The 20,503-nt window shown below is 39.4% G+C and overlaps 1 protein-coding gene across 1 annotated transcript in view; it reads right to left on the reverse strand.

Annotated features, from left to right (window-relative positions):
• Positions 1-573: 573 nt before the first annotated feature.
• Positions 574-20,503, reverse strand: part of pals1a (protein associated with LIN7 1, MAGUK p55 family member a) — a 32,987-nt gene continuing 13,057 nt past the window's right edge. The window contains exons 2-15 of the mRNA XM_081394004.1: positions 14,986-15,109; positions 11,233-11,722; positions 8,502-8,710; positions 6,277-6,354; positions 5,726-5,875; positions 5,469-5,630; positions 5,183-5,260; positions 4,904-5,087; positions 4,721-4,792; positions 4,574-4,645; positions 4,010-4,177; positions 3,711-3,913; positions 3,420-3,530; positions 574-2,821 (exon numbers count right to left, since the gene is read on the reverse strand). Coding sequence (XP_081250130.1) covers positions 2,645-2,821; positions 3,420-3,530; positions 3,711-3,913; positions 4,010-4,177; positions 4,574-4,645; positions 4,721-4,792; positions 4,904-5,087; positions 5,183-5,260; positions 5,469-5,630; positions 5,726-5,875; positions 6,277-6,354; positions 8,502-8,710; positions 11,233-11,659 — 2,091 coding nt within the window. The 5' untranslated portion in view covers positions 11,660-11,722; positions 14,986-15,109 and the 3' untranslated portion in view covers positions 574-2,644. The remainder of the gene's footprint in view (positions 2,822-3,419; positions 3,531-3,710; positions 3,914-4,009; positions 4,178-4,573; positions 4,646-4,720; positions 4,793-4,903; positions 5,088-5,182; positions 5,261-5,468; positions 5,631-5,725; positions 5,876-6,276; positions 6,355-8,501; positions 8,711-11,232; positions 11,723-14,985; positions 15,110-20,503) is intronic.

Here is a 20,503-nt window from a genome sequence, read left to right on the forward strand (position 1 = left end):
CAGGATTCTTTGGTGAATAGAAAGTACTAAAGAACAGCATTGGTTTGAAAAATATATATATATTTTTTTGTAAATATGTAAACATCTTTATTGTCACTTTAGATTGATTTAATGTATCCTTTCTGAACAAATGTATTAATTCTCTTTCAAAAACACTTTATTTTAAGATGTCCTTGTTACAGTGTAATTGTACGCCTAGCGCTGAGTAATATTTATTAACAACACAGACTTACTAAATTTAGTTTTTTATTTTCATAACAATTAAGCACAATTTCCTCATCAGTCTCATAACCTGTAATGCATGTGGATGTTTTACTTTTGAGTTTGTAATTCTCATTACTGTGGCCTAATAAGCACATAGCCCAATGAAAATCATCTTGCCAGATCAGTACAAAAATGTGAAATACAGTATAGAACCATTATACTCACAATTTTTATTTTTTATACTTTTAATTTTATTTTATTTTTTTACTTAACTGGAAAGCTGATGTTCTGAATTTAAATAAAATGTTTGCAATGAATCTTCACACACTAATACAGCTACCATCACACATCCATAAACAACAAGAGACGAACACTATTAATCTGGGCTTTAATTCACTTGTATAATTCATACAAAAACAGTTGAGAAGGAAAGGTGATTCTTCTTTTACATTCATTAATTCTACTTCCAGTTGACTGGCATGTAACTAGATCACATGAGACACAGCGGGTTACCGGCTTCGTCCACACTCAGAACACAAACCAAACTGTAGTGCACAAGAGTAAAAACCTCAACGGTGTGTTTTCCTAGTGTCTGAGCTATTCTGTACATTAAAAAAATATTTAGGTTGTTTTCTAAACACACATTGATTATCTCAAGAAAAAACAAACAGTAAAAACAGTTCTGCAGAACAAATCTCAGTAAAGCTGCTTCCAGTGTGTGCTTGAATCAGCTATGGAGATAATACTTGCCTGCAACAACTGACAGTCCTTCCTTTAAAAGAGTTATCAATCATACACACACAGCTTTCTGTCCATCAAGATCAAGAGTTCTCTACTTCCAGCATTTGCACTCACACACCCCAAAATCATGCATTCACAAGCATTCCATCAACACACACACACCTCACCTCAACACAGAGCTGATGTTTCATACTTTTGATCAAGTCTAACGAGAGAATTTTAATGAAACTCATCCAGGTGAGATTACACCCCAAAACCAAAAAACAAAAACAAAAAAAAAAACCTTTTGCATAAAGAAAATGGAGCCTATTTTTGAACCATATTATTGTCACAAAAATTAAGCAATGTTTATTACTGTAAAATCTGATCATTTTATTCATTATTCTCAAAAGCGATTCAGAGACTGAACAGTATTTTGACCATTACAATACACACCATATGATTTATAAGCGCAAACTAAGGGCAGTACAAGAAATATTTCATGAGAATTTGGAGGAAAATGCTTAATTGTTAATATCACAACCTAAAAAGATTTTAATGCTTAATGCTTTTCTTAAAAAGAATGAAGCCTGTTTTTCTTTCTTTCTGATTTAGGGTGAAATATGACCAGGACATGTTCTTCACAAGTTTCATGAGACCCTAATAATGTAGAGCATCACCACAAGTTAAAACACAAGCCCTTTGCTCATGTTGAAATGGGTAAAACACAACACAGAACCTTCAAATCCAATCAAATCACAAAGGAAACATTTTAAATTGTGCAGAAGCATTGACTAAGACTAGGCCGTGCTGACGCTCAGATGGTGAACCTCATTGTATTGCTGTCAAATACTGTTTACAATACTGGTTACACTTCTGAGTGCTGGAAGTGCATGTGAATACTGAGACAGAGAGCATAGACTTAAAGTTAGCCGCTTACATATTGCAGCTATGTTCAGATGTGGCCTGGCAAACTCTCAAAAAACCTGAAGTTTACTATTAAACTCTGTCATAATCACAGTGTTGCTTGCCATAGGAACATTGAGGCAGCGCCACAGGGACAGAAGGCATCAGTCGCTTCGAGAGTTATCCCTTTTGGTGTCTTGTAAGCTTGCAAGAGTTGTTCAGACACAATGGGCACTGAACTCACTGCTGGAAGTTCTGGTCACATCGAACATCAAAGGTTAAAAGAGGAGAAAACAGAGTGCACAAATGTCATTGTCCAATAATAATGTCAGGGAGCCCAACGTGTTCTGGAGTCTGAATATCTCACTGGACTTTTTAAAACGGGTGACTTTTAGTACAGTTGCTTTCCCACAATGCAAACCCATCTCCACATTTGTCCAAAAACTTCTTTAAAAATACATATAGAATATTTACAATCATAAATAGTTATCAAAAGCAGTATAGAAGCCCTAATTCTACTGCTGCACCAAGTGCTGGTAACTCTCTCACTGGAATGTGGCTAAACGGACTCAAAAACACACCATGATCAAACAAATTATGACATAAAAACTCATTCCCCCAGCCTGCCGACAGCGCAGTGCAGACAGACACTTCTGTCCAGGTCTGAGGGGGCGCGGTGTCCTTATCTAGTGTCCAATCCTGGGGTGTAAAAACAGCGGTATTCAGTCAACTCTATGAAACCCGAGAGTGTGTGATTCTATCTGCTCTTCATTTACATCCGTCGGTGGAGGGGTCGCTGTGAGTGGGGTTCATCTCAGCGCAGCCAGGATGAGGGGACCCACTGAGGTTCAGTGTCTAGTTTATTGATGAAACGCAGCAGCTCCTGGTAGGCCTTGTCCAGGTCAGTGTTAACAATGGCGGCGTCAAACAGGTGGCCGTAGTTCTGCTCCATCTCCCGGGCCTTCTCGATAATGTCTCTCAGCTCCTCGGGCTAAACCGAGAGAGAACAACAACAAAAGTGTGAAACCAAGAGTATGGGAGTGGATTTGTAGTCTAAAGGTGGGTTCACATAGAACACGTTTTTGTGTTTAAAAACATGAGACAACGGGCAGGAGAATGGAAAAAAAGCACAAGGGCCGCATCCGAAAGCTTAGGCAGCTGACTTATTCCCTCACTGCCATATCAGGCAACGACTTTGAAGGCAGCGTTTGCACACAAAGGTACCACACGAGCATAACAGTTTAATTATGTACAACTAAATAGAGAAGCTTTGGAGCAATTTTAATCACTACAATACTTATTTTTCAAGCTCAACTGTCATCAAATGGATGAATCGATCAGATGAAAGTATCTCAGTTGACAGAATGTGACATGATCATTGGATTCAGACATGCCTTGTTGCCTTCCTACCTTTGTATGCAGCGTTTTTCTCAGCCAAGGTCTCAAGGTGACGTGAGCACAATGGTCAAAAGCATTTGACTAGCGCATGTTTACATGGAACAACAATACAAAATTCAGCATGGTGGGATGCTATAACACATTCTGTGTGAATGGCCTCTAAAAGTTGATCCTTCTGTGTCAATGTTTACCTTTGGGTTTTTGTTGTCTTTAGCTAGGAGGGCTCTCAATCGCTCCTGGGATGGAGGAGCAATGAAGATGATGTAGGGTTTGAGGTCCGAGCTGCGCAACACTTTTAAAGACTAAAAAGAGAAAAGAAAATAGTGAGTAACAAGATTTCTAAAGGAATCAAGGTCTTCAAGATCACTAGAAACATCCAGGCAGTTGTGCTGTAGCTAATCTCTGCAGGATTGGACGTTTTAGGAGATCACCAGACATTGTTGCACTAATGTTTCTAAAGTGTTCTGAGTGGTCCATCTCACCTGAGTGTGTACACACAGTAGGCAGATTTTGCCCGTGTTGATGACTTGTCGGACCGAGTCTGTGCTGGTACCGTAGAGGTTCTTTTCAAACTCTCCAGACTCTATGAACTTCCCTGCTGCGGAGTCCATCTCAAAAACCTGACGGGACACAAAGTGGTAGTCGCGGCCATTCACCTCAATATCACGGCGGCTCCGTGTGGTGTCTGTGGCAAAGAGAGTTTCTTGTTCAGGACATTAAAATAAAATAGGCTGATAAACAACAATGAAGAAAAAACTATAAAATGTTTTCAAACACTTACGAGGAACAGCGCCAGCAAACCTGTCCGGCTCGCTGGAGAGGAGTCTTTGTCTGAGCTCATTTTGCCCACAGTTCGGTGGGCCGATTAGAGCGATGGGCCGTTTGCGATTGGCTGGCTGATGGTATAGTGCCATCTCTTCATATGTGAGAATCTCCTCATTATCAAAATCTGCAAAGCGAGAGGAAACACATTAAGCCCAAAGTATACTTCGGTTGTTATGCGTATGCTAGGGGATGCATGAAGTGTGCAACGTAAATTTCATCATCAGCACAATAGACGCATACTGTACGTGCACATCGCACTTCTACAAACTCTGTACACTCAGCTCGCACATACACCTTGTTTTTTTTGCACTAATTGCATATTTGTCAACACGGACAATCGTTACACAGTCAAAAAAGAAAAGGATGCGACAGAACAGCAACAACAAACTACTGGAGAGGGTACCATCAACATACTGAATTATGTAGGAGCACCTGATAAAAAATACCTTTTCATGCTTTTCATGTCTAGAGACCCCTCATCACGTACACTTTCATTCCAATATTTGTCTGAAAGACTCACCATCATTTTTGTTAGCATTGTATTGCATCTTCTTTCGCTTCTTCTTGTTCTTTTTAGCACACCAAAGTTTTCCTGACAACAGAAGATCAGTGTTAATGAGAATTAAGGGCTTCGCACATATGCATTTAGGAGTGTTACGACCCCAACCTGATTTCTCAGGCTCTTTATCCTCCTCTATGGTTTGCTTCATTGCCTCTCGCTGCTGCTGGAAACTTTTGCCTGGACGATCAAATGAGAAGACATTCAAGTATTAAAGTTAATGTAAAAAAACTAGGTCGAATTATTTAAACACAGATCTGGATCCACAGAATAGTATATAATATAGGGTACCAGGGACCAGGCCAGCAAGAGGCTGGTTGTCTTCGTCCCCGTCTCTGTAGGCCTGCCACCAGTTGGGGTCGTCTTGGCTGATTATGTGGAGGATGTCTCCCTTCTGAAAGCACAGGCCGAGCTCTCGGCACGGCACATAGGGGTCATCTGAGGGGTCGTAGTCAAAATGCGCCTTCACATGCGTCTGGGTGAATATGGAGATATGGGTTTAATCATTGATTAGTTTTTGCACTGCTTCATTTAAGCAGCAATTCATTTAGTTCTGACTGAAGGCCTCACCACAGTCTCTTTAATGGGAGGTGGTTTGATCTGCGCGCTGGGGATGAGAACGAAACTGAGAACGCCATGCATGTCCGCCTGTGAACAAAGCAAAAACAACCCAAAACATTCAGAAAACCTTTATTTTGTAAGCAAGGGAATAACAAAAATGTTCCGTAGCCAAAAAAATGTATTTGGATACTAAAGTAATATTTAAAAAAATATTTAAGAACTTGTTTTATAATAAAAAACCTAACAGACTTATGTATTTTTGTTCTTCCTGTCATCTTTCTTTAAAATTAATTACCAGGATATCGAAGACCTCGTTGACGTCTTTGCCACGGATTTCCACACCGTTGATCTCCAGGACCTCGTCTCCTTCGTGCAGGAGGCCACTGCGTTCTGCCGCCCCTCCTTTTACAATGCGGCTGATGACCACGCTGTCCATATCGTTTCTAACTGTCGCTCCCTGTATAAATACGCATGTGCACATTAAGTCAAAATGTGTCAAAAGTCAAGAAGTGCATAATATGGTGAGAAGAGGCAGTGAAAGAACGTCCTCACCAATGGGACGTCCTTAGCTTTCTCAATCCGCACGATTTTGACAGTCTCCCCGCCCCACTGGGTGAGAGTCTCACTTGCATTGACAGAAGGAACAAGAGGTTCCAGCTGCATCTCTTGTTCAGCCACACTGTCATGGGCCATCATTAGCGCCTGGAGGATATAGAGAGCCAGAGATGATGGGTTATATTCAGGATGAAAGCCACTGAGTTCTGCAGAGTAGACATGAGCCTGACCTTAACGTTATGTATAGAGTACAGGGATTGTGATTACAGCTGTGAGCATCTGCACAGCAGCATAAAGCAGTGGTTCTCAAACCTATCCTGAAGTACCACCAGCCCTGCACATTATGTATGTCTCCCTTATCTATCACACCCGATTCAACTCATGAGCACATTAGTAGAGACTGCACAACCTGAAATGGGTGTGTCAGATGTAGGGAGACATACAAAATGTGCAGGGCTGGTGGTACTCCAGGACAGGTTTGAGAACCACTGGCATAGAGGATGCATGGGGGAATGTGAGGGATGTGAGTACATGTGATGGTGACAGACCTGCATGTGAGGCGTCGTGAGCAGGGTGCTCAGCTCAAGTCCATCCTTCTGTGAGCTGTTGTGTATCATGACCTCGACCTGTGAGGACAGATTCATAAGATCATCAAATAAATATAACACAACTACTACATTAATCATGCTTTAAAGTACCTTTTACAGTGATGTTGTTAACAAAAAAGTACCAGAAATTAGGGCTCCTGATTTCTTTAGGTTTTTGTAAACACAGTACAGCTTTGTATCATGGGTTCAGAGAAACCGGGGCCTCTGAGAGGTTTTTGAAATGATCCCACAGATACAAGTCATTGTAGTCTACCATGTTAAAATTTTCTGATGTAGAACGTTCAAGTATTAAGGGATATTTTAGGAGAACCTCGAGAAACACAGTATTTATGAGAAGATGAGATGAAAATGAGCTCTGGATGAGATGTGCCCACATTTGAATAGACAGTCCACACTGCCTCTGTCCCATGAGAGAGAGTATTACTGTGAGAGAAGAGCACAGGTCAGTGGATCTGGGTCTTAATGACTATGAAGGACAGAGCAGCTCTCTGTCTGTTATTGTCCCGAGAGAACCAAAAACAACAACCATGAGTTTATCAGGCTCTCATTAGCACTTTCCACAACAGTGATTCCAACTAAAGAGCCTTTTTACCAAACATCAGCTTCATTTGTGCACATCCTCAATCATTTGGGTAACTACTAATGTCAGATCTTCTGAACAGTCCTTTAATCAGTTATGCGTGGTGCCATCAGGCAATCATACTGTCATTACGTTATTTTCATATGATTAATCAAATGCCATTGACACAACTTGATAATACCTTTACTATACCAATGAACAGACAAAACAAAAGTTGCCAAAGTGCATGTTTTAATTTTTGTACACTGGTTACAGGTATTTTGGTAATATGGCACAGGGGCGGTTAACCAGGAGCCTGAGAATGGTGTAATCATTTTATTTTTTGGAGAAAAGAGCTGGGTGGGGTGTGTTCAGTAATCACTTTAGTGAAGTTCCATCCGCTTTACCAACCACTTGTTGACACCAACAACATACACGCATACAGAAATGCACTGACAGCTTGTGACTGTATGATTATAATACTGAGATGAATCTGACCGTTTTGATGACTGTGATGATCCTTCAATACAACAGGAAACAAATAGTCCAAATTGTTCTTTGATGCTAACTGATTTCCAGGCTGTGTTCACTCAATGTAATAGAAGCATCAACAAATGAATAGTTAACAATAGAACACACATTTTGCAATGTGTCATTTCACCTCTCTCTTTGTAAAAGTGCTTAAAAAAAAAAAAAGGTCTGAAGCTGTTGTGCTTCACAGATACAGAGAGTTTCTGTGGGTCAAAATACACTATAGTTCAAAAGTTTTGTGCAAAAGTGGAATTATCAATTTAATGCATCATTGCTGAATAAAAGTATTACTTTCTGTATGTGAAGATTTGTATGTTTTATGATGGAACCTTGAACCTTTTATGGACCATTACAAATATTCTCCTGATCATTTTTTTCTTCTCTCTTCTCCTCTCTGTAAACCCTGATATGATGTTAACAGTATATGAATATAATTGTATGTGATACCCCTAGTGACCTGTTTGTTCTATTCTTTTGAATGTGTTCAACTAAAAGCATATATAAAACAATAATAATAATAAAAAAAGTATTACTTCCTTTAAAAAAAACCTAGCTGACCCCAAATTTTTGAATGGTAATGTAATTTTCCATCTACATCCTGTTCATCTCAGTCAAAACACAAGACCTACATTAGAGTTATAGGAGTTATAGGTTTGGTTATTTTTCATGAGGTCCCTAATTGCGATAATGAATCAACTAATCCACAAACACTTTTTCAAAAGCTCCTTCACCAGCTGGAGGGTGGTCACAATCATGTGGCTCTCTGCACAAATTATGACAATGTCCACAAGACTGCAGGATTTAACCAAGAGTAATTTGACGAAGCAGATGCAGGCCTTGTCTTTTATGTTTTCAAGCATCTATCCTTCTTGGCCTTCAGAGAGGAAAAACCCTCAAATTTTTTGTTTGTCTGTGTGCTTTTTATTAGTAGGCATATTCTAAAGCCATACGTGTCAGAGCACTTCTTATGATTGCAGCATCCGTATTTACAATGCATGCATGTTTCCTGCTCATACTAACACTTTGACTTTGTAAGGCACTCCTCGATCCATGTATGTAACAAAGTGGCGCTCACCTCTTGCGCGAGGCTTTGTGCGTGATCCGTCAGGGGGTAGGGAGGGCTGGGCCGGTTCATATTGTGGGCCACGGCGTTGTGAATGTTGAAGGCTTTCTGGAAGTCAGGCTTCTGGACCAGCTGTAGAACCAGCTCCACGTCCTCTTGACTCTGAGAGTCATTTAAACTATGCTGCACCTGCTTGAGGGACATCAACAGGTCCTCCAGCTCTGAAAGTATAAAACCAACCATAGATTCAGTCTCAGGTATGCTTACAGATCACTCATGTACTTGAAAACACCCTGCCATTAAAAACAGAAGAAACAGTGACTTGACCCAGGAACAACAATACATACCTCTGAATCATTCACCTGGAAAACTGGTGACATGGCCTCTCACAAAGACTCCCCCATTGAGCATTTTTACTGTTCGTCACCCACACTGCACAGCGTTTGAGTAAATCACAGATGTAATTCAGCTATTCTAGTGTTGTCCTTGACGAACCGAGTTGCAGCTATGCTGTAATTCTCCTTTATAGTGTCTAATGCCATAATGAGAGAATGGCAAGACACAATAGGAGTGAGAAGTGGGTGTGTTTTCTTTGTGTGGTGTGTAATGTCTAAGTGGGTGGCTAATAGAGGTATTAGTGGACAAATCAAATATTTTAAGTGACGCCTTTGCTTTGTCCTCGACGGGATGTATTTTACGGACAATTTAGTGACACAAAGAGTTTTGGAAAGTCCCAAAAACGTATAGAGAGAGTGTGACAAACAATGCAGAGAGATGAACTGGAACACAAACAAAAAGGAAAACCGAAGAAAAGCATTACAGCAAGAGCGGTCTGGGTCAGAATGTTTCATAAAAGGCTTTTTAATTAACCTCCCCCTCTGAGGGTCCTCTTCTCCCTCCCTGAGGAATTCCACTCACACACATCCCTTGGCCATGACTTTCAGCAGCAACTCCAAGTGCCCCTCTCATTTGCACAGTAACTCATTTCGTTCTTCCTTGCCATGCATGCTGGACTTCCCCTAATGGAGATCTATTCAAAACCAAGAATTCACTGCAGGAGCTGAACATGTGTGTCTGTCTAATCTAAAGAATGAAACTCCAGTGAGAGGCTTCATGCAGAGAGGAGCTAAAGAGAAGGAATATGAGCTTGTCTTGTGAGGAAAGCAAAGAAAAGTGAAAAACAGATTTAGAAAAATCAGCTAAAAAGGATATTAAAATAATGGGGCATATAAACGGTCTTTTGTCTTCATTTAGTTTCAAGTCCAGTGGCTCTTTGGCTCTTGAACACTCTTAGTCATCAGAAACACGGCTCTTTGCCTCCTCTGAGAATGACTTCACTCATGCATGCTGATTTTAGCAGTCAAGGGCCCTTCAGTAACTCAGATTCAGATTCAACCTCACATTACCATAAATGTTACTTGCTTTTTGTCACTTTTTTTTGATGAGATTGTGGAGGGCAATGGATGATTGTTATCTTTCCTGGACACTGTTTGACTTTTATAAAAAGTCTGAATGTCATGAGTTTGAGTTTTTTTTGTATTATTTACAGACTATTATAGTATTTAATAATATTTTGAATTAACTTTTATTACTACACCTTCAATTTAGATTTTAGTTTAAATTTTAGTAATTACATTTTTTTAGTAATACATTTTATTTTAGCTTTGTTTTGGTTTTAGCATTTCTAATTTTCAATAAAGTTTTTCATCTAACATCGATATTTTATTTTATTTCAATTAATGAAAATGACTGATGATTTTTAATTGGTTTAGTTAACATTAACAACAATGATATTGTCCAATTTGTCAGTCTTATCACTAATGGACAGTAGGGATGTGATGGTGAGGAAATTTTCCCACTGGTTAATTGATGTGTGACAACACCGGTAATACCGGTCTCACCGGAGGGTGGGGGATGGGGGCGGACACTGAAGTTTTTCCCTCTTTCCCAGTTCGCTTTTAAAACACTTATGGTGCATGTCCACTGGCGCAGAGCAGAGCGAGTGTTTTCAGTTAATTTCTATGGAAGTTGAGCTTCACACTCACGCACGAGCATGAACTTCAACTTCCATGTGAATGAACGGAAAACACTCGTTCTGCTCCGCGCCAGAGGACATGCACCATTATGAATGGCGGCAATTATGAATTCGAATTAGCGGCAATTCGGGGGCGGCAATTACTTGAATGGTGGGTTCTTTATTATTCATAACACAATAAAAACACAATAACAAAACTGTACAATGACAAACTCGCTTATATTAAACTTAGAACGTTTATTAACAAAACGAATAAGCACGGCATACACCATGCTGATGAATGCATGCTGATAAATGAAATCTGACTCCTGCTGCGACTCTTGTTCGGGTCACGCTGCATTGAGCAGACGCGTTCAGTTTTTAATTGTAGTGTCCGTTCTCTAACTGAACCAATTGATTTTTATTACTATAAAAAAATCTAAACGACGGTAGGGGCGGTGCCGCGGTGGACAAGTGATGTAACCGGTATTGCAGCTGAAAACCAGTAACACCAACTATCGCAGCAAGCCTAATGGACAGATGACAGAAACAATGAGGAGAACAAAGGGGATTGATAACTGGAAATGTTGCAAGCCAGATTCGAACTTGTATCACGCTAGGCCACGGCTCAACCCAGAAACAATACCGCTGCTTGCTCTGCATGTCATGAGTGGGTTTATAGTAGCAATCTTTGGAAACAAATGCTTATTAGCAGTTTATTACACCCACCTAGTAAAGCTGGTGGTGCGGTGAGGCTCTGCAGACCACCTATGGAGCCACCGGGACCTTCCATTTGCTCAAAGGTGGGGTTATCGATGCCCACCTTGGGATTCTGGGAAAGTTTCTTGAGGCGCATGGATGAATTAAGGTCGAGTTCCTGCCGGTTGCGGCCCTCTTCCTCTCGTCTCCTGCGGTCCTCCTGCTGCTGGCGAATCCTTTCCAGCTGGGCGCTGCGTCTGACGGGCAGTGTGCGAGCACCCAGATCACTGGGACAGTCCACCGCCATCTCCCTGTGCATGTCAGTGCCTCCCCCGCCGTCTGACTCGGTCACATATCCGTTCATGTGGGAGGTGGTCATCATGGCTGTGCGTGTGTGTGGTGTAGTGTGGTGTGAGTGTGTTTGAGGAATGAGGGTTAGGAGGGGTGCTTTCTGCATGGTGTGAGGGCTGATGCCATGACAGCAGGGCTGAGGTCAGTAGCTCCAGACAGAGAGCCACACCTGGAAGAAAGGGAACTGCGGTTAGAGGAGTCTTCCACAACCAAGGATATTTTATGTATATTTAAAAATATTTGTATTCACAACATGTATTTATATGCGTTATCTATTCATTTAAAATACCAGCCAACATTTTTATGGACAAACTAAATATTAAACCTAATTCATAATTTCTTTCAGAACTGTTTGTGCTACAGGCATGAATGATTCATCAAATCATGTGACTTGAGGAGAGAGCTTCTATTACTAAGGGATCAGAATTATGATTTTCTTTTGGCATACAATGAAACAAAACAAAACAAAAAAAATCCCATACACTTGCATAGAAGTAGTGACTGATGTAATATCTAGAGACTAGACACATATGGCTGAATGATTAATTGAAATAAAATCAAAATGGCATTATGGATTAGTGCAATTATCAAATGACAAAGTCTGTGATTTAATTAGATAAATATATGTGCAGTGTATTTTAAAGTGAAGCACAGCACTGCTCATTTACTCGCGAACAGCTCGTAATACAATGTTTTTAGTATCTTAGAGCAGGTTGCAGTTAATGTGGCTTCACACAAACTCCCATCTCTATATCTGCTCTTAGTTTGGGTCACTTATAGCATGCATTTTGGAATGTAATGTGCACCACCCATTTCTCTAGATTTGTAATGAGAAGCATTGAAACCTGTTGACAGAAGAAGTAGGAGAAGCTTTAAGGGCTCCCAACAGTTTTATGCCAAAAAAGCTCAATGGATCAACGTTATGAAATTAAGGAAATATTTGTATTGTAATTTTAGAGCTGTACTATAAAATAACATTTATATTTTTCTTAAATACTTTTTACAGTGAAATTGTATTTTTTATAATGGTAATATATCTTATTTATTAATAATAATAATAATAATTTATAATAAAACAACAAAAGTTTTAAAATAATATTGATATGCAATCTTTTTTTTTGTTGCCAAATTGTGCATTCCTACAAAATAGCACAACAAACTAGGAGCTCTTATAAAAATTGTAAACACAACTTTTTGTGCAGTTAGATTCTTTCCCGCAAATCATGTAGCCATAGTTGCACTCTTTACACCAGTGACCACCCAAAAAAGCACTTAAAAACCTCATAACATCATGCTATAGAACAACCTTAGCAACAGCGTAACAATGCTCTGCTAAATACCAATAATGCATTAGCATCATGGTGACAAGTTTAGCCCAGACACCACTTTTTTTCCCTTTTTTTTTTCAGAAATTGTAAAAATCAATCAATAGATAGATTCATTGATAGATAGATTCATTGATAGATAGATTCATTGATTGATTGATCTATCAATGGATCTATCAATCAATGGATCTATCAATCAATGTATCTATCAATCAATGAATCTATCAATCAATGAATCTATCTATCAATGAATCTATCTATCTATCTATCTATCTATCTATCTATCTAGTTGTTTTGTCATTTAATTTAGGCCTAGTTTTTTCTGGACAGTAGAGATTTGACAGGAAGTGGAGGAAGAGAAAGGGGGAATGGGTTTGGGACAAGACATAAACACGGGTCCCATGAGCAAAACAGCCATGATGAGCAAAACAATTATGATTAGGAGTACTTGATTATCCAATAAAACACAATGCATTTACAAAACACAAAAACCTGCGGTCACAACAGAAAGTTGTCTAATTACTGTCCCCTCATTCAACACAGCTGATTAATTACAGTGCAATTTATGGCATTCAGTCCAGTATGAGTGTACAGTTATTTAAAGAGCTGTGTCAAAAACTGCGCAATACGATGACGAAACAAACAAGCTGTCCTCACGTTAAAGGCCTAGAGCGATAAACAAACCGCCACACGGTCCTCTTCTCCACTGTGGTGGCCTTGTGGTTGTGAGTGCCGTGTCAGCTGTCTGAGACAGGCCAGATCACTGTGTTATCTGCCCCTTTATCATCCCCATTTCTGACAGCTGACACTTTTCAGAAAACCCCAACTCGCTTTTTCACCCCCCAACAAGACCTTGCAGATGTGAGCGGCCCTGACCCTTGACCCCTGACCCCTCAAGCCTTTCCTTCCATCTTCTCAGACAGTTTTCAGTAACAAACAGCCCTGAGTCACGGCTCAGTCACTCAGTGAGTCAGGTGATGAGGCGTGCATTTGAGAGAGATGCTCTTGCAATGAGAGTATTCATGGAAAAAAGGATTTAGGGCTGAAGTGTTTGCAACTGACTAGATACCAATGTTCTACCGCTGAATTATGCATGAGACAGTGATACCACGTAAAATGGGAGTCTTCTTCCAGGAAAACCCATCCCATAGGATAAAGAAAAGTCTGCACAGTGAGGATAATGGATAACCTTTGTCCCTTCATCTACCCCTCCTCCATTCCACTTTCCTCATTCCTCACTTCTCTATCTACTCCCACTATGGGCACACAATATGAGAACCAGCCCATGCTGTGATGAAATATCATAAATATAATAATATGTATCTGACCTCCTGACAGGTAAGGGTCTTATATGGGCAAGAATATCTGGATACTGAAGTGACCCGCATGAATATTGTATGTTTTGTTAATGAATAACAGTTTTGACCAGCATTTCCACTACTTATTCTAAAATTATTATTATTCTTTTTATAATAGTGTTCTTGAAGGTTAGTTTTCAATTTTCTTGAAGGCCCACGCACCTCATGTGAGCCTGAAAAGCTGCAAGCTAATTTTGGGAGTGCTAAAGGCAATTTAATAACTTTTCAAAGTCCAGCCTGCCCAAACGTATTATCTTAGCTCCCATCTTGTTGGAGTCAGTAAATAAAGCAGTGCTGATTACAGAAGTTGTAACAGCATAAGTGGTGATAGCTGAGATAAAATCACTGGAGTTTCTGGGAAACTCTTGATTCACTCTGCCTCTCAGTCTGACCTCAGCGGAGCCTTCTGTCTGAAAGAGAACCTCTGTTATCTTTAACACCATCCCTCATTTAGTCTAGCTTCACTCCTCACTAATGGACTGCTCCCCTCACTTCTGCCATGCCCTACCTCAGTTTCCCCTCCTCCCGTTAAGACTACTCTGAGATTTCTGTGCCGCACGACTGCCTAACGCATTGCCATGACAACAGCTTTGTCTGTGGGCGGGAGGTCCCAAGGCCTGAGAACCAAAGGAGGAAAACACAAAGAGGACACACACACACACACACACACACACACACACACACACACACACACACACACACACACACACACACACACACAGGGGGAGAAGCTACACGGGGGTCCTCACCCGTGTTTGCCAGTCAGCCCAGGATAAGCCCTCCAGATTGTAGCAGGGTCTCCTCTCTCGTCAGTTCTGACCCGTCTGCCTCCTCTCTTCCCCTGAATGCTAAGTCTGTTTCTGTTGACCCCTCCTGAAATAGAGAAAAATTGTGAGTGCAGTTGACAGCATGACCTCATTTACACATGGCACTGAGATCCGTATCTGTGATCCGATCACAAGCTGATGACACTTAAATGCAGGTGACCACAGTGCATTTGTAGAGTAAATGCTAATCTGTCCTGATTTGTCACGGACACGGACAAGAGTAAACGACTGCATAATCTACAATAAATGCTAATAATAAATATAAACATATGCACAGACTACCAGTCAAAAGTTTGAAATGTCTTATGCTCAGCAAGGCTACATTTATTTGATCAAAAATAGTAAAAAAAAACATTAACAACAACCAAAAACCCAGTAATATTGTGAAATATTACATTTTAACAAACTGTTTTCTATCTTAATTAGGGGTGGCACGGTACATGAAAAAACATCCGAACCGTTCGATTCGCTTGTCTCGGTTCGGAGCGTGTGTGCGTTGGACGGTTCGCACGGTTCGACGTATGCGCAATGTAGCCTCGTGCCCGTGCTAATACAATGCTAAATCATAAATCAGACATATGTAGAATAACATTACGATGTCCAGCAATCGATTTAAATAGTACACTGGGTTTACTTAGACATTTAATGAGATCTACTCCACTATATGTTGTTTTTTTCATGTGAATAAATACATAGATCGACTGTTTCACGTATGTACTTTAATGGTCCAGTGGCAGAACTTTTGCCAAGCGTGTCATAGGTTCTGAGATCTAATCCGCACTCATATATATATATATTTTTTTCTTTTTCATCAAAACCGATTATGTTTATCAGTGGTTGTATATCAAGCAGGGACAGATTTGTGTGAATTTTGTATTGTGATTTCACCGGAACGAATAGAGTAGAGTCTCCTCAACGGATTGAAGCGCGCGTCCGAGTGAAGAATGTGCGGCCGCTGTGGCGTGTGCGCGAGCCACAAGAGAACACTGTATCAGCGCCAACGAGCACTTTGATCACTTGATAAAAAAAAAAAAACACATTTCAGCGCTAGATTGTTTCTTATTTAACAAACGAACAAAACGAATACTTTGCTAGTTAACTGGAGATGTTTTATTTATTTGTATATTGGTACATCCGTGCTGCGAGATAGTATCGACCCTGGCAAAAAGTGGTGGGAACATGTCCCACCCGCAAATTACGCCTATGATGACGAGACACGAGGAGAAATTGACAAAGAACTGTCCAACACAGCCCACGTAGCTCTCACTACAGATGGATGGACCTCCAGGGCCACTGAAAGTTTCCTCACGGTAACCGCTCACTCACTCACTATATTACTTCGGAATGGGAAATGAGAAGCTGCGTTATGCAAACACGCCCCATTTATGAAATACATTAATTAATTAAATAATTAAGCTATATATCATATGCTTAAGTAAATCTTTGGAGTGTTAAAGATTAAAAGAAAAAATAACAACAAAAACCGTACAGAACCGAAAACCGTGACCCTATAACCGTCATACGAACCGAACCGTGCCACCCCTAATCTTAATATATTTTAAAATGTAATTTATTACCCTGATTGCAAAGCTTAATTTTCAGCATCATTACTCCAGTCTTCAATGTCACATGATCCTTCAGAAATCATTCTTATATGCTGATTTAAAGCTCAAGAAATATTTCTTATTTAGTTGAAAAATAAATATTTTGCACCATTATAAATGTCTTTACTGTAACTTTTGATCAATTTAACGTGTCATTGCCGAATAAATGCATTCATTTCTTTTCTTTCTTTTTTTCCCAGTTTCAATTTCCATAAAAAATACAGTTGATTAATAATAATAAATATTTCTTGAGCACCAAATCAGCATATTCACATGATGTCTGAAGGATCGTGTGACACTAAAGAGTGGAGTAATGACTGCTGAAAAAGCAGATTTGCCAATATAGATATTTTTGTTTATAGTTCCTGCGTGCCTCCATTATAATTCACACAGCCATCTCTGAGGTCATCGTTGTGCAGTGATGGAGCAACAATCCCATAATGCACACGGAAGGAATGCAAAACAGCCTGGGAATGACATTCCTCCGCAGACCAGACCAATATAAGGGCTTGTGTACGTCTGCATGCAAACGCTTTCTCATGCAATCTTAATACCTGATTACTAGTGTAAACCGAAATAAAGGTTACATTAAGATATAAAAGAACAAGAGCAGAAAAACAGGCCTGCTGTGAACAGATTTATTTCATTAAGACCTCTAAGCTACTGTTGTTTGTTTGGATGCAGGTGTGCAGATATCGACAGGAGAAAATCCAATTAATCTTTCCTATAAAAAGATAAGAGGATTGTAGCCTTACACCTACACACAGATGTAGCTTGCCTTGAATGTAGCAAACATCCACGTGAGCGCCACACACTCCCTACATTCAGGTACTCATGCTGACGTCATTATGTTGGTTCTCCACCCTGCTGGCCACAGATAAGAACAATCTTAATGCCGCCTACTACACCGCACCAGAGACAATAAGCAATACAGAGCCAAATCAAACAATCCCCCTGACGATGCCAAAAAGCCCCGTACATTTACATAACAGACATCTACCTTTCATGAGAGTGGCTCAGATGGACGACTGAGGTATAGGCTAGTGCTGTACAGGGTCTAAAATTAACACTCAACAACAGCCAACTGAAATGAAAAATTGCCTTTGGCAAGTAAATTTACTGGAGTTACTGGAAAGTTGGCCACAATTATTGTTTAGGAAATGCAACATGATTTTAAATGGAAATACAAAAATGATTGTCTGACCTTTGCCATTTTTTAAATCTGGCATCAGTGAAGTGAGCAAATCAGGTCTGATCATATCAGAGAGATAATTAACATGCACAACTATGTTATCGTAGACACGCAGTTGTAAATACACTATTAGCCAATTTTTTTAGAATCTCTGTATTTTCTACGTTTCTTTTCATATGGCACACAATGGGTAAATGAAGCTAGCAAGGTACTTTGTTTCAGGGCAAAAGACTTTTGAGTCAAAATCTGCAAAATTTTTTTTTAATTTATCATGTATAAATGTATCATCTTTTATTGGAACATTTTTTAAAAATCACCTGCCAAGTTTATAATATATATTACATCAGCATATGAGAGTCAAATTGGACAACTATACAGGGACTCATCTCAAGATCACTCATTTATTTAAAAGTTCATCTATTTCCAAAATTATGAAAAAAAGATCACTCAAGAATAGAAATTGGTGAAAATATTCAAATCAGGAATATCAGAATCAGAATGCATAATTCGTGCATAAAACGTGCATTAAAACCAAGGTATATTCTTTTTAGCATGCAGTGTGAAGTATTTCACTTGGTTCCCTGATCATTCAGATTCATTTTCTATTGATTATAATTTCAATTTATACTCGCGTGCCAAACTTTATTTTATTTTGTATTATACAAGGTATTGTCTCTGACAGATGTAGAAGCCGGTCAGGCCGACAAAATCTCCCTCATCTCAGAAAGCGGTGCAACATTCAAAACATCCGGTGATGTGGGTTTTCCAGGAAATGCATGTACTCGCTTGACCTCTGCTTCTTGTAAATACTACTGTGAATTATGCACATTATATCTTGACAGACATCGATGTCATGATATTCAAATGATGATAATTTGAAAACAGATGGATCGTAAAGTAATAATTATTTATTTCTTAGCCGGCAAGTATTCAGTGAAGTGATTAAGTCTGTTTTTAGTTCTAATATTCCAAAAGACAGCCAGCCTAAGTTTTTCACGTATGCATAAGGGGATAACATGCATAAGGGGTGAACTATGTTTGATTTTGTGGTAATTATAAAACGTGCTACTTTTTGCATAGTTCATTATACGTATTTTACGGAATGTTTATTTTTACATTAAAAGTTTATTTCGTGGCTTAAATAAATTACGTTACACAGAAACGGACATGTTTGGCTTTTTACATCTACATATTTCACATTCAGCTTGGTATTCATTTGGTATTCCATTATTACCACTTAGCAGATTTTGACTCTTTTCTCAAACACCACAGTATCGGTTTACATAGTCAATGCACCACCCAGCCCTAACAGGTTCTTTATACTGTAAATCAGGAGAAGGGCAGCACTTATTCATTGTTGTCCCAGCCTTGCAGCAAACCACTCTTCTTACAAGCACATAATTATTTATGGTTTTAATTATTAAATTTTTTATTGTATTTTTTTGCCTATATTTATTTAAATCTTCAAGGTTCATTTCAAAGTTACTTTATTGAACCAACCAATTCTGACCAACGGCAACAGACACTTTGTCCGGTTTTGTCAGATCTGTGGTCAGCGCTAGTGCTGGGCGGTTTGACCAAAAATCAACATCACGGTTTTTTTCTAAATTATACCGGTTTCACGGTTTTTACCGTTTTTTTTTTTTTTTTAAGCATGATGGGTGTTAACCACATTTTCTACTGAGTAAGAGAGGAAATACTGCAGTAGATTTACTTATAATGCCCTATTTTATTGTCATGAGTGAATATTATAGAAACAATCCACACTAATATTAATAATACAGCAGGTTTGCAAGGCTGTTTACAAAGAGGTGCCAGCAGGACGCGCTTTAGGAGCGGCAGAAACAGTGGTTTCCCCGGTAACGGCTGTACACAAAGCAGCAACGCTCATAAACACTGCTTTATCAGGAAAGATTCAATCGTAATAACAAAGAAACTTTTCTAAAGACCGTCAGTTCACTTCAGATACGTTAATACAGTATAAAAACACGCGCGCCGCGAGAAAAAAGACACTCTCACCCCCACACGTCTCGTGCCCATTCTAGTCAATGCTTGTGTTTCAGATCGAAGCTTCCCAGAAGCGGCTCTCCGTGCCGCTTCGCTAAATATAGGCGCCTGGTCTATTTTGACGCACGCGTGTGGAGGACGGAATAAAACCTTGTCGCAGCTGTAATGCGCCGCAGACGTGTGTTGTAAATGAGGGGTGAGACTGTGTCGCGCAGCGCCGCGTTCCGATTAAAGCGACATTAGTGTTGTCACGATACCAAAATTATTGTTTCGATACCGATACCAAGTCAAGTATTGCGATTTCGATACTTTTTCGATACTTTTCCTGAAAAGGGAGAAACACTCAAATATCATTGCGGGACAACATTCTAATCATATAACACACTAATAAATGAACATATGAACAGCAGATATATTAAACATTTGAACAAAATATGAAATATCAAAATATAAAAAATAAATTAGAGCAATGACATTCAAGGTAAAAAAAATATATATATAAATTTAGCAGCATTATCTCATTTATCATAAGAAACATAAGAGCTTTACCTTGATTCTGAACTTTGAATACAAATATGAAACGCGATTATATTAAACAATGTTTAATATTGGTAACATATGATAAGCCTCATTGGTG

This window comes from Scardinius erythrophthalmus (assembly GCF_964197995.2).
Source record: "Scardinius erythrophthalmus genome assembly, chromosome: 19".
NCBI classification, from domain to species: domain Eukaryota; kingdom Metazoa; phylum Chordata; class Actinopteri; order Cypriniformes; family Leuciscidae; genus Scardinius; species Scardinius erythrophthalmus.